This window comes from Haliotis cracherodii, unplaced genomic scaffold, assembly GCF_022045235.1.
Source record: "Haliotis cracherodii isolate W230 unplaced genomic scaffold, xgHalCrac1.p SCAF_3, whole genome shotgun sequence".
Lineage (NCBI taxonomy): Eukaryota > Metazoa > Mollusca > Gastropoda > Lepetellida > Haliotidae > Haliotis > Haliotis cracherodii.
This window is the reverse complement of record NW_027266286.1, coordinates 29,595,566-29,610,118: the sequence shown is the minus strand read 5'-3', so window position 1 is coordinate 29,610,118 and position 14,553 is coordinate 29,595,566. Positions and strand designations below refer to the sequence as shown.

Sequence of the window (14,553 nt, the reverse complement as noted above, 5' to 3'; positions counted from 1 at the left end):
AAATGTCTGACATTCAGATGATACAAGATACATTGTATGTACACAAACCACTATACAACAAAAGGCTTCAGTTACTGAACTGTAGCTAGGACTTATACATCTATAAGGGTTCTCCTTCACCAGGAATCCTACACATTTAACACAATCTCACATACAGGAATCCTACACATTTAACACAATCTCACATACAGGAATCCAGATTCAAATCATGACCAAAGTTCCTCAGGAATATGTGGCTTCATGACTGATTAAGGATTTCTTAGATATTAAAGATGAAACCCTTGAAGCAAATCTAGTTGAAACGAAACTTGAATCATGAGTTCAATTTGTATGTGGATCTCAACTCTCAGATGTTAAGTGCTAGGGAAAACCTGTTCTACAATAGAAGGAGTTAACCTAATCCATTATTTACATTTCTACAAATATCAGGCACCCTTGTCTCCCTTGAGGCAAGGGAGTTAACTGACTATAAAGTCCAGTTTCCACCTGTCCCGAACTAGGCTGCAATTTCGGAGATATATTTTGGCTGGAATAAGGATTCTATGTATAGTCCAATCAAAATTATGAATGAAATCAACATCCGTTTCGTAAACTGTCATGCACATTTTGGTTGATTGCAGGATTTGCAAAGCATGTGTACTGTCAACTGGGCATTGACAGATATTTTTCAAATCTTTTCAAATTTTTAATCAAGGTACTCAACTACTTTAATGTACTTTGCTAGGTAAGACCCGTGACAATTTAGATCTTGATTATGTGTTAGGTTGTCTTGACTGGGCGCCGCCATTTTGATTGAGCAAATGCAAGTATGATATGAGAGGTGGAATCTGAATGGTCAATAGGTGGGACATAGAAGGGACATGACTCGATCGAGCCCCAAAATTCCAGCCTAGTTCGCCAAGGGTGGAAACTTGACTTTTACAGTCAGTTAACTCCCTTTCCTTGGGAAGCTGTGAACCATAAACAAGCACTTCATTCAAAATATTCACTACATTTTGTCAATCTATGAAACAAACAATTACCATCATTATGGAAAAATAGGTATTAAACAGAGAAGGAAAGGAGAAAAAGATTAATTTTTTCCCCTTTGGAATGTCACAACCAGCATAATCAATGTACAAAACAGATGAAATAATGTGTTTAGTACCTCTCCAAATATTACTATCTACATGATACTAGTCACACCTCTATGGAAAAGATACATTAATGACAATTATGTTCAGCATCATAAAAAACTGCTTCCAGCCTAGTCAACAAAATAACTTAGATCTTCAACCGGGGTAACAAACATCATATGTCACTATGTGATAACGCTTACCAGTACATGTTTTGCATTGAACTATCATGTAATTGCCAAAATGTTGCTAGTCATAGGCTAGTGTTCATTTCTAATGCTGTCACATTGTTCAGTGATTAGTATGCTATTAATAATGCTATGTGATATACATGCAGAATCATACTGCACAGAGCAAACTAGCATAGTTGCTTGGGTCTTAACAGCAGGAAATATATTTTTAATAAAGCATGCAATCTCAAATATTTTTCTTTGTTCCCTCAAAATGTTAGTTAGGTTTCAGAAAATACAAGTGTGGGTTGGAGGAATGGGATTTGTCAGATTTGTTTGTGTTTTCAAATTTGTAAGTTAAATAAATAGGTTTTGATCAAGATAATTATAGTGTTGTAAACAATTTATTTATGTATGAAGTGACAGTAAGTGAGCTTAGTTTTTTTTTTAACATTTTACTTTTTTCTGGTCAGTAGATGAAAAAAACACTGCTGTTCATTTTTTCCCCCATTTCAAATTTTTGGAGTGGTGGTTTCATAAACCAAATTTAAGAAAAAATCTGGTCTTCCTGGCAAGCATAACATCTGCAGAACAACATGAACTGCTAGCTACAGACAATATCACAGCGCACACCGGTGCTTCCCACCTCTACTGGTGATTGGGTTTCAGAGTAAATATCTTATTGGTTTTATCAATGAATGATCCTTTGGTCAGGGATACAAATTAACCTAGGAAATAACTCACTAGGAAAAGTGATAACTTACAGAAACATGCCCCTGAAGGTTAGACATTCAACCAGGAAACCTTTAACATTAGGGAAACAGGCTCAGGATAGGAGGCTACTGCTAATTTCTATTCCTGAGAGTAATATCCTTGTGGTTATATACAGTTGTCTAAAGGGCAATAACTGGATGACTATCACAGTCATGCCTCGGTCAATTTCAGAGATGTAATTTTGATAGTAATACTCATTTGACACTTATGATTGGGATAAAATATATAAGTAATAAACGAAGCATATACATATACACTTACATTATGTCATTGACATAAGACATGATAACAAGCTTACGTGGTCTCATGTTCATGTTTTTAATGTCACGTATAACAAACTCTCATATAGACACAACTGTAATCAGTGTCCAAAATAACTATCTCTTTTTGTTTGTTATTTTTCTATGTATATACTGACTGTATGCGGGCAGGTAATTTTGAGGATGGGCAGGCAACTCTTTGGGTCACCTCCCTGACTGTCTTGTTGGGTTTTAAAACTGGCTGTAATCCAATATCATTTCACACCACCCATCCCCTTTTGAAGCATAATAAACATGATAACATATACAAACCACATACTGAATCATTTGGTTGTGTTTACGCTAAAGCTAACACTTATTATGACTAAATTTGGCTTACAAACACAAATTGTATATCGAATGAATGATTTGAATTCGTCTAGCATTTATTTTAAGTGCAACTTCAAAACAGTAATGCACCCAGTCAAAAGTTGTACAAGTGTATCTGTTTTTAAATATATGTAAACCATGACTAGGATATCAGCATAAGCTTATATGATATTCATCATATTTTCATTTCAAGATGTCAGGTATCAGAGAGTCTCATATAGAAACACAGTCATGACAAAGTCCCGTAACTCTGGCAGATGCAAGGACAGCGAGGAGATCCTGACTTCCCCCTTCTGTTGTAGACCATAGGCCTGTAGCTATCTGTGATCCAGTCTCTGGAAACCACACAATCTTAGAACTGTCAAAAATCCTAAAACTGCCCAATATTATCCTCCGCAGCGATTACAAACATTAACACTTGTTCAACTGCCAGACATAATTAAGGTATTATAAGACTACACACTGGTATCTGCAACCCAAAGATCTTAAAACTGAAAATTCCTGGACCCACATTAATATTGTCTTCAGCAGTGAGAATGATTTGTAACATTTACTCAACTTAATGATATGCACAAGGTATTTTAGACCTACATCCGTGTATCAACACCTCAACTTAAAACTGAAAATAGCTGGACTTGTCTTCACATTATCCTCAGTGATAACTAAGATAACAATTCGTCTCCTTCTAGAAAGAACAAAGGTACATTTAAGCCAGGTTGATGGTGAGCGACCTGATGCTTGTTGCATGAGATTCAGCTATGTACTCTGACCCACATCTCCACTGCTTCAATTAAGCATGGAATGCCGGTCATATATGTGTTTCCTCTGTTCCTTCACAGTTCCCTTCCACTTCTTCTGCTCATCGGACACGCGGTTGAGGATCGACCTCTGCCGTGCGGACGCTGACGCTGCTGCTGCCGTCTCAAGCGGCGACATCCGAGGTATAGACAGGTCATCCTGGAAATATACGTTTTCCATCAGAAATAGGGAACAGAGAGAGACGGCAAATACATGCAGGTAAATAAGAGAATGATTATTTGTTTCCTGAAACATAACAAACTACAAATCATAAGTGGTTGAAACAATAATCAGGTTCTTGTGGACATTAATGAAGCTGGTACAATATTCAGTCAGAAAAGTGTACTTGAGACGGCCTACTGTCTCATGTTCATGAGATGGATTACTGTCTCAAGTATGTGAGACGGCCTACTGTCTCAGTTATGTGAGACGGCCTACTGTCTCGGGTACGTGCGACAGCCTACTGTCTGGGGAACGTGAAACGGCCTACGGTCTCGGGTACGTGAGACGGCCTACTGTCTCGAGTATGTGAGACGGCCTACTGTCTGAGGTACATGAGACGGCCTACTGTCTCAGGTTCATGAGATGGTACGTGAGACGGCCTATTGTCTCGAGTATGTGAGACGGCCTACTGTCTGAGGTACATGAGACGGCCTACTGTCTCAGGTTCATGAGATGGATTACTGTTTCAGGTACGTGAGACAACCTACTGTCTCGGGTATGTGATACAGCCTACTGTCTAGAGTACATGAGACGGCCTGTCTCAGGTACGTGAGACGGCCTACTGTCTCAAGAACGTGAGTCGGCCTACTGTCTCAGGTACATGAGACAGATCACTGTCTCAGGTACGGGAGATGGCCTCTTGAGACGGGGGTAGCTGCGGTACTCAGAGTGAAGTGCTTGACCACAATTAATTCAACCACAGTAGTTGGCCCACTCAAAAATCATAATGGCAATGATAATGAAAACAATAATAAAGCTGGTACAATAATGACGATAATAATAAAGCTGGTAAACACATCAACCATTCAAGTGACACTCAGGACTAGACTGACAACATGTGAGCTTAATGTGGGAGGAAAGCCGAAAGTGACATAGGTCCTTGGCATTTGCAACCTTGGAAGCTGGAAAACCCACAAACTTATCTGGATATTTATGCCATTCAATCATATCACCGCCTAAGATGAGAAGAAAAGACACACCCAAGGTTCTCACTGCAAAACAAACCTAAGATAAATCGAGTCCTGACAAATGAACCTACAGATTTGTGTAATCTGTGCAGTCAATAACTATAGCAGTAGTGGAAGTTTTGCTTGTGGGATACGGTGCATGTGTCAAGTGAAATAGCTACAGATCATGAATTCCACATGCACAGAATGACTCTCCAACACAATTCTCTTCTCTATGGAAACGGATTCTTCCACTTCATGTGGAATGCCTACTGTCCCAAAACAAGGTGTGTACCCTAATTTTTATTAACTTTATTTATCAGTAATCCGGGCAAGTCCTAATGGCTAAGAGACAACTCTGCACAGAGAGTTGCACGCACATGCCAACATGGCCATCCATGCCCCTCTCAGAGTGATGAAACTTCTGACTGGCTCCCTTTGGAGAAAACACTATACAAATAATTACCCTTGACGAGGTCAATAGGCGAAAACAAGGACTCGAAGACCCGACTTCTGAGGTCAGACCACCAAAGTGGTTGATTGCGAGGGTCCTTGTTTTTGAACATTTACCTCGTCAAGAGTTATCATTCGTTTGTCATACTGAAATTAACTTTTAAGTTCATGAAGTTCTTAACCCCCCTGTTTCATTACAGTAACTTGGCTGCGAAGTTTGAAATGGTCATACCAGACGCCATCTTGTTTTCTAGCAGATGAGTCAATTTTCATCACATGACAGGTCAATACTGATAATGTGATGAGTCAATATTCGATGACAGTGTCAGTCACATAATTTCGGGGTCTACACTAAAAGATGTTTCGTCACATGGTATGGATTAACCAATGGAATTGCAAGATTTTTAACAGAGGTATAACAATACAGGGTGTTCCTTGGGATGCACAATTTCAAGCTATCCAATACAGTCTGCATCTGACTTTATCTTACACTGAGTTGTTTGCCACCAATATTTCTTATATTCATCAAGTCTCAGTTCTGTCCTTAGAAAGCAGCTTTCTCACGCTTTACGGCACTTGTTTCAACCTGGCAACTTCCATTTCAGACTACGCTTGAAAAATATGTTGACACAGCTCTCGATTAAAATTTTGAAAACTAAACAAACGAAAATACCAGAATGTTATATATATGGTTGAGATGGCAGTGCTTTCCACGTACTATGAAATGCCTCTTCCATTCAAATGTTTATCCCACGGAAGCGAGAGATGGACGATCATTTTGACGGAATCAGTCGTACGGGCCGTAACTGTCGTTCTGAATACCCCGTTAACATTTTCGAGGTTGCATGATTAGAAAACACATTCCGACTGTCACTTTCATGATCTGATAAGCAATGCTTTGATTGGTCGGATGAAAGGTCATTCTGACGTGACCCGTAATGGGATGTCCTCAGATCTTTGTAAAGCTATAGCGAAAACTAAGATCTGATTTTAATGAGATTGCACTTGAATTAAACTATTTATTTTGCTTTGATGCAACTGTGATTGAACCATGATGATACTGTCATTGTTAAAAACTCTCATATTGGCTGCTTTGATAACTTCCTTTTCCTTATTAATTGAAATGGCACATGTTAACATATAGGAATTATTTGATGTATCCTTGGTGATTGTTTCAATGACCATTTGTCACACATTACACAACTTAAAATAAAGCCATGGCACTGTAGCTCACCTGGATATGTAGTCAACAGAATAAAATGTCAACAAAGACAGACACTTTACAAATATAATCAGTATAGATACTAGATAGATATAGAAACATGAAACAAGAAGCTAAATTTTGACACACTGCAAAAATGAATGTACTATACCATGGTTGCAATACACAACAGTTAAATTTACTTTACACACAGTTTAAACTCTGAAACCAACTCTGCTACGGCGGCCAGTTTGAATTGAGAGAGTGAATATGGTTGTAAGCTGCTTATGGCGTACTCCAGCATTATCACATCAGAGTGACACCAGAAATGAACCTTCTTAACAATTTCATGTGTCAACATTGTGGTTAGGAACAAGCATATCAAGTTTCAGGTTTAGTTCTTTCTCAGAACATAAGTTTACAGTGTGAGGAAAAGCATTTGGAGAGAACTGGTTCTAGTGTAAAGGTCAAATGACAGTTAAAATTTAAAAAAGAAAAAGAAAAACAGAAACTGTGTTCAGTCCCCCTACTAACCATACTAACATGATTAACGCAATAGTCCAGCAATATCTTGGCGGGGGAAACCGGAAATGGGCTTCACACCCATGTAGGGAATCGAGCCCGGGCCTTCGATGTGATGAGCAAACACTTTCACCACTAGGCTACCCCACAAACATAGCTGAGTAATGGCCATAGGAAGTTATAGCTTTCAGGATGTTTGATGTGCAAAGGTCAAAATATTTATTTCAATATCAAATTGAAAATCAGATTCAAACCTCTTGAACAAATTCAGGTGTCACCATTGGTGGTAACAAGCATGTGACATTTCAGCTTCATTGGACAGATGCTGGATGCCGGACAAGCAGCCCAACACATAGACTCACTTGACTTTCAGTCAGGTGAGCTAAACATAAGTGACAGGTCACATTTGTGTGCAAATAATCCCCTACAAAAATGACAATTTTGTGGAAGTGTGCAGTGATTTTGCATAGATCCTGTGGCCTTGACTATTTTCTGCTCCTAGCAAAGTTTGACAAGAATAGCAATCCCGAAGTTGAGAGAGATACAAAGCCTGAACCTCAGATTAATAAATGCATTTATAATGCACCAGATTCCATTCATCAAGTGGATGCTCATAGTGCTACACTATTATTACCCCAGTCAATGGATCAGTGAGCACTTGATTTTCATTCTTAGCTCCATGGGGAGTATACAACCCAAGCTGCCTGTGAGAGGCTAGAGGGTTAACAGCCAACTCATCTCATCCTACTGGATACCCACTCACTGCTGGGTGAACAGAGGCACATTTCGAACAGAGTCACTTGCCCAAGGAGACACCACATGTGGTACATGTGCTTCAGTGTGGGGCAGGACCGAAGCCCTAGAAACTCTCAGGAGTCAAGCTCAAAGTGGTCACCCATCCAACTACTCTATGAGACCGACGTTGCTTAACTTCACTTGATTTGCGATCTGTGTGCTGTGCACAGGACCATGTGCCAGATTACTACAAGAGTAACATTTTTATTGGCACTCTAGAAGTTGGTGAATAAATAAGAAAACATACAACTTTATGGAAAACAACTTCTGGTTCCCAGCATTTTGAGATGTTTCCATGTAGATTCTAACACCGTTATCAAGATGACTCCATCTACATGGAAACGTCTTTAAATGCAATACACCAGAAGTTGTCATCCATAATGTTGTATGTTTTTTTATTTACTACAATAGTTGTATTAACTATGATTACTCTTCTGACAAGCATTTAAAGGATAGAATTTTCTAAATGTGACACAAACCATGCCAAGAAAATGCTACAGAGAAATACCAACAATACTCTGACTCAAAGCCTACATCGAATTGGAAATTTTGTTACACATAAGAAATATTGCCAAATCTAACAAAATAACATTAAGAGCTGATATCTTCTGTAACTGACACCTTCATGCAGTGAGCGAACCTCCACCGACACATGTGATACAAGTTAGTACCTTGAGCCAACACTGTACGTGATGCAGACATGAAACAGGTACCTGACTCCAGGTGAGAACCTACATCAGTAGCAGCTCTAGGGTGTCACAAGTCACCGATGCATCATGATTTTACACGTGATGATGCGATACATGATATGCCTCACCATGTATTGATTCATGTTTAACTTCCAAACTGATTTTCAAAAAAGTAATATTTACCAAATTTTCCAATAAGCCTGGTCTGATAACTACTTGTGCTTGTGTTACCGTACTGTCTGTCATGAATCAATACAAATAGTATTAAAACAAGCCTGTACTAGTCATGGACTAGTTCATCATGTTGAGATCAACTACCTCTTGTTACCCGGGGCCACATCGAACATGGAGAAGTTTGTGTAAAAATGGCACAGAGTAATATTGTGATTCAGGTATTGCAATATTTAAGAAATAAAGTTTGCTCTTTCCCCATTGTAGTGTAATAAACCATAGGTTTGCCCTGAACTATAATAGTTAAACCACAAGGACGCTTGCGTTCGTGTGACTTGACATTACAACTGAATATTTAACTATCAAAGCAAATGCTAATTGGTATAGCAAAGATTTTCCGACAAACCTACATCCTAATGAAATCTATGGAACACAAACCCGAAACTGTTCCATCCCCCATAACATGCAGTGTAATGACCTTGACCTGAAACATTCCATCCCCCATAACATGCAGTGTAATGACCTTGACCTGAAACATTCCATCCATCATAACATGCAGTGTAATGACCTTGACCTCATCCCTTGACCTCAATCCACGACCAACAACAACCACAGACACGCCATAACTATCCCAGGTCCATCAATACACAGTGCAAACTGAAGGGGATGGCTACATATTCAGTGGTTAGCGGCATCAGAGTGATATGCTGACTAGTGTGATGAGGACGTAGTGACTCACTACACTAAGTTTACACAGATAATACATCATGCACAGAGAATGCTTCAGAACATGTGATCAGGTATTCTACATATACTGATATCTTTAAGACATCTTAATTTTACAAATTGATTTGGTTTAGAAAATGTTGTACTTAATGTTTCAGTTAATAATAGCCTATTTCAGACATGTTGAACTTCATATAACAATCAGGAATTCAATCTGCTTATCATTATGTGCTCTGACAATGGGTAGCAAGGTAATTTTTCTAAGCTTTAAAATAATCCCTGAGAAATGAATCTGGTAAGTTTCAAATATAAATTAATGCTGGTCTCAAAGCTTCAGGTCTAGAATAATTTAGAAGCTGAATGACCCAAGAGTAATTTATCAAAGGGACATAAAGGGCTGATAAACAGATGTCAACATGGTCAATATATAGCTGACAAATGTGTAAAGACCCGTTCCATCTTTGTTTATTAGCATAATAAACATGACCAAGGATCAAGAGAATCAGGACAGATTAGACAAGTCAGAGCAGAGCTCCAGATAAGCTTTTGGTGTTGTGGGTATTTTACCCATGCATTTTAAAATCATTGGATATCAGTAATTCTATCTGGGTATTCAAATTTCTGTTACCCACTAGTTTTTACATGTTTATAGGACTCAAAAATACCACGATACTTCCACAAGAAAGTGTGATGGCAAATGATCATGATGTAACTGTCATCGTGGAGTTTGGCAAGGTTTCACGGAATGCCCGTTTATAATTTCAAAATAAGTTGCTGATTTGCTAATCGAATACGCAGGGTTACTTCACAATATTTTGATGATACGCACAAGTTTTATTTTTGTAGCGTATCTGTAATGTTCGTTGCGTATTTGATACGCTTGGATTTTATTTTGCTGCGTATTTCTCAATTTCTGATGCGTATTTTACGCAGATACACAGCTTATCTGGAGCTCTGTCAGAGGCGAAACAGCTTTCATTTTTCATTGACATGCCTTGAAATTTTGACTTGGTAATAATCTTAATTCACCATTTTGAGCATGTTGAGAGCAAACAAGCCAGTTAAAGTAATTGAGTTAATCTTATCCTATAATCTTATATGTTTTCAACCATACTTGTGACAGTGTTCGAAATAACCTGTAGTTTCAAATTTGTATGGGCCCTTATGACCTTCAGTAAATTTACTGGTCAATTTATTTGTCACAATAAGCTTCAGTTTTTTAAGTGAGGGCCTGAAGAGTTTACTCAGGGGCTGCAGCTTCCAGAGTCTCTGGGTCCTGATGGCAGCCTGGCATTTTGTTATATTTCAAACACTGTTGAAAGATATGGCACTGTAGATAGCCATCCAATCAGATTACACCATGAGTGAGAGAAATCTTCTGCTACGTTTGTGATAAGAGAGATGAAGATGAGGATGTCACTTCCTTTGGTTGCAAATGAGTCCAGGGTATTTATCATAATAGAATGGAGACATAATACACTGGGTAATACAGGATGCTCATGCTAATATCCTCAATGAACGGGACTACGCGCCAGTCCTTAGATTACTTTTAGGCACAGTGGACTGGTATAAGTACCTTTCATTAATTATGAAATAAATCCTTACTTTGTGGTCAATAATGAACTTAAATCAGTTATGCTATATCAAGGAGGTTATTGAAGTTCAACACATCTCAAACAGGTACACAGAGCACTGCAAAACACTCTTATGAAAAGTAACATTGAACAATTTCATTCTGAACACATGTTCTGTTCAACCCAAGCATCAAACAGCATCCATAACATCTAAACCTTATAAATTAACAAAGGGAGGTTACTCTTAACAGACTTGACATAATTGGGATTAACCTAAATCTAATTAAACGGATGAAATATCTTTAATATGTAGTTCATGTATATTTCCCCTATAGTCACTGACAGTGCTTTCAAATATTCCTCTTAATCTATTGTCAAATAAGTTGGAATTTATCATACAAGTTTTTTGCTGGAATTTCCACATTCATTTATCAAAAAAACAAACCCACACACACTTAAAACTTGTCAACTATTTATGAAACAAGAAATATCTGACTCACTAGGAGATGCGATATGCTACAGATATTGGAGTACACAAGTAGTAAAAGACTTTGCTCCATCTATTGGAGACACAACAGTTTTGATGCCATGCTGTTTGATGCTTGAGGGTGGTTGTTAGTGTGTTGAAGAAGCAAGGAACAGAGCCGCAGCCAAAACTTGTTACCAAATTCACCTCCTCGTCTGCATGTTCCTGGTAGTGAGCGGGTCGACGTGCGATCAGTGGGTCCAGACACATGAGGAACAGCATGTACACCATCAGCAGGGACACCACACAGATGATGAAGATCACCACCACCTGCAACACAATGAGGAGAGAGTGATGGCTTTTGTTGAGTGACTGATATCAGGACTCTTCAATGTTAATCATTTTTAACATTGTACATGTTGTAAGTCTTACTTATGACATGCATGAGGAGTGATAATAATGATAATAACAATATGTCATCGTCATCATCATATCCGACAGCAAAAATATTTTCATCATACATTCTCCATACATCATACATTGTCATCACATCATATTCTCAGCATATGATAACATGTGTATCAAAATATTGTATTGTCATCAAATTTTGTTGTCAACAGTCTATTGTCATCAGGTCATGTTTTGGTCTTCACAAGCTTTTTGTTAACACATCTTCACCAGATTTTTCTGCTTGTCGTCAACCATGTCAACAGACCTGTCCTGATTATTGTCAACATAATTTATCATGCTTATTGTCAACAGATCTGCTCTGTTCTGTCAGTACTAATTGTTTAGGAACAAGGGTAAAATCTGCCTGGATCAACACGCCCAGGAAGCTGTACTCAATGAAATTATCAAATGACCTTGATGGTTGTGGTGTTTCTACTCTCCTTGGAACATTCACATCGTGGGCAAAAGATTTCAGGATTCTTTGGGAGTGCCACAGTGTCACACTTGCTGCAAACATAAGCACAACAAAATTAATAAACTTTAGGCTAGGTATATTATTATGCCATATATTTGACTTTTAGTCTATGATTCTCAGCTCCATAACTTCAGGGTGACGATACACTGGCTCTAACAAATATTGTTAAACAATTTTACAGGATTCCTGATACATAACAGGACAAGTTGCGGAGTGAAGACAAAGTCACACCAGCTGACATCCTTTAGGGTTAGAACTACAATCACAAGCTTTACAAGCCCAGGAATGATAAAATGCCCTTGTATTGTTAAAACAATGGGGAAATTAGTAAATGTGTTCTAACCCTGTCCTTAAACCACACTAATAGCATAAACAGGGAAAGCCAAGTTAGAAAATACTTGGTCAATCAGGGAATATTTACCATGTTTACTTAAGTTTACCATGTTTACTCTGTTGACTTGTATCAGTGACAATCATCTATGTGTATAAGAGATGGTTGACAATCACTTTACCATCTTTACCCCTGTTTTAGATATTCTTGAATCCCTTGTTATTGCCCATCTATTCTAAGTCACAGTATGGCAGAAATACTGTTGCCACTTTCAATTTAAACATGTTTAAGTCACTGACTCTCTAATCTCATTCAATATAAAAGTCAACAAAAAGTAATCTATACACATGCTATATGAGGTATTGGTAATTCTCTTTCTGTTTAAACATAATCCACAATTAAAAATAAATCAAATAAACCATGCTGAAAATTAACTTACCATTCCTGATTTCCTACTGTTTGTACATAAACTGTCCGTTCTGGTTTTGTTCCATTTCTTTCTAAATCACAAACACACTTGCATCGTGCATCTTCATAACTAGCCTGCAACATAGCAACATCATCATTGTTGAACAAATATGCTTGTTAAACAAAGGAATATTTTCCATACGTGTCCAAGGGAAAATGTATTCTTACATACAATATGTCATCAAAAAGCAGCAGCTAGTAGCTTGCTAGCTTATAGAATCGGTGTGAAAAGCATGATGGACATTTTCATTTTCTATTATGCTTACCCCCGCATGTTCAAGTCAAATGATTTTTCTTAGGTGTCAAAAAGTTCATAATGCAGGATTCAAATAAAAACTATAGCTGAAACATACCAAGACTATTTGTGTTCCTTCTTTTGGCTGCATGGACGAGTACCATTATCAGTGATTGTTAAGAAAATATTTAACAGTTTTGAACAGTAATGTAGATGATCATTCCAAGGATATTTATTTCCTGAATCAGCAACATGTAGACCAAAACACCATTAATCACCAAGAAAGAAACATGGCTCCAGAGACATTAATGCCAAGTCAAAGAGAATATGTTAAGGAAGGTAAATGAAGGTTTATTTTTAGAAGTTTGTTTTGTTGGTGGATAAATACTGCCATACAACTGCGGCCAGCTGTGTAAATAATGTAAGAATGGACCAGACAAACCAGTGACTGATAGTATGAGCAAATTCCTTTGCAGTGCACGCTGTGGCTCTCGCTTCTCTGATCTTGATATCCTTAGGGTTAGGGTAACTTACCCCAACTCTATCCTTGGCCCCCCTCTTTCCAATCAATTACCCCTGACCCTTTTGATCATGAGGGTCAGATGCCCCTTTCCAAGAGGGCCTTGTAAAATGCAGTACTTCCTTTAAACAAGTTAAAAGGTTAAATGAACACCTGATTATTTTTCTGTACTGAAGAGATAAAATGCCATCAAATTTGGCCATTTCCATGTTTTCAGTGCGCGTATCGTTCAAATAGTTTCAGTGTGAACAACAAAGTAAAGGGCACCTTGACAGTAAATACGCGTGCCATTACTGCTAATAAGAACTCCCACATAAATGGTATCGGTACCAGCGTGCAATTCATTTTGGATCACATGACATTACAAGGCATTTTCGGATGTACGTTCGTAAACTACATACGTTTGTTTGAGAAACACACTGAAGGACGATGATGATGGCAACAGTAATTTGGAGAATCCCTGTAATACTCGGAAAGGTCGCCATTCCTGCTCTGTGTTGTCCCACGACGGAAAATATTTCCAATTATAATCTGTTTTTCCTCATCGTAATAATCAAATCGGAAATATGGATTTCGCAACTTATAATTAAAAGAGTCATCAAAGGGAAATAACTCTTGGTTAGATGATAACTGAATACACATGTCTATGAGATCAGAGACGGGTTCGAGTCTCGAAATCTGAATGCTATTGTTACTAAAACTTTTTTGCATCTTATTGGACTTTTTTACCATTAAATCGTAAAATTCTTCGTATTCTTCATATTGATCACTCCGTGTGCAAATCGTTTAAAATATGAGTTGTCATTACTTACCCCCAGCAAG

The 14,553-nt window shown here is 38.0% G+C and overlaps 1 protein-coding gene across 2 annotated transcripts; it reads right to left on the bottom strand.

Moving 5' to 3' along the window:
* Positions 1–3,469: 3,469 nt before the first annotated feature.
* On the bottom strand, positions 3,470–14,316 carry LOC139473919 (proton-transporting V-type ATPase complex assembly regulator TMEM9-like). 2 transcript variants are annotated; one of them, XM_071256727.1, is made up of 5 exons: positions 14,133–14,316; positions 12,948–13,051; positions 12,116–12,209; positions 11,451–11,582; positions 3,470–3,645 (listed from the first exon to the last, which is right to left on the bottom strand). In XM_071256727.1, the coding sequence occupies exons 1-5, from the start codon at positions 14,214–14,216 to the stop codon at positions 3,475–3,477; spliced, it is 585 nt and encodes a 194-aa protein (XP_071112828.1). In that variant the 5' UTR covers positions 14,217–14,316; the 3' UTR covers positions 3,470–3,474. The 2 variants fall into 2 exon arrangements, with proteins under 2 accessions (XP_071112828.1, XP_071112829.1); XM_071256728.1 differs by having other exon boundaries at positions 11,460–11,582.
* Between the last annotated feature and the right edge of the window lie 237 nt (positions 14,317–14,553).

Excerpts from the sequence above, each read along its gene's own strand:
- LOC139473919 (XM_071256727.1), bottom strand. The coding sequence starts at position 14,216 with ATGGCGACCTTTCCGAGTATTACAGGGATTCTCCAAATTACTGTTGCC. Across the intron at positions 12,210-12,947 it reads ACAGTAGGAAATCAGGAATG|CAAGTGTGACACTGTGGCAC; the intron begins GTAAGTTAATTT and ends TTATGTTTGCAG. Across the intron at positions 3,646-11,450 it reads CAGACGAGGAGGTGAATTTG|GATGACCTGTCTATACCTCG; the intron begins GTAACAAGTTTT and ends GTATATTTCCAG.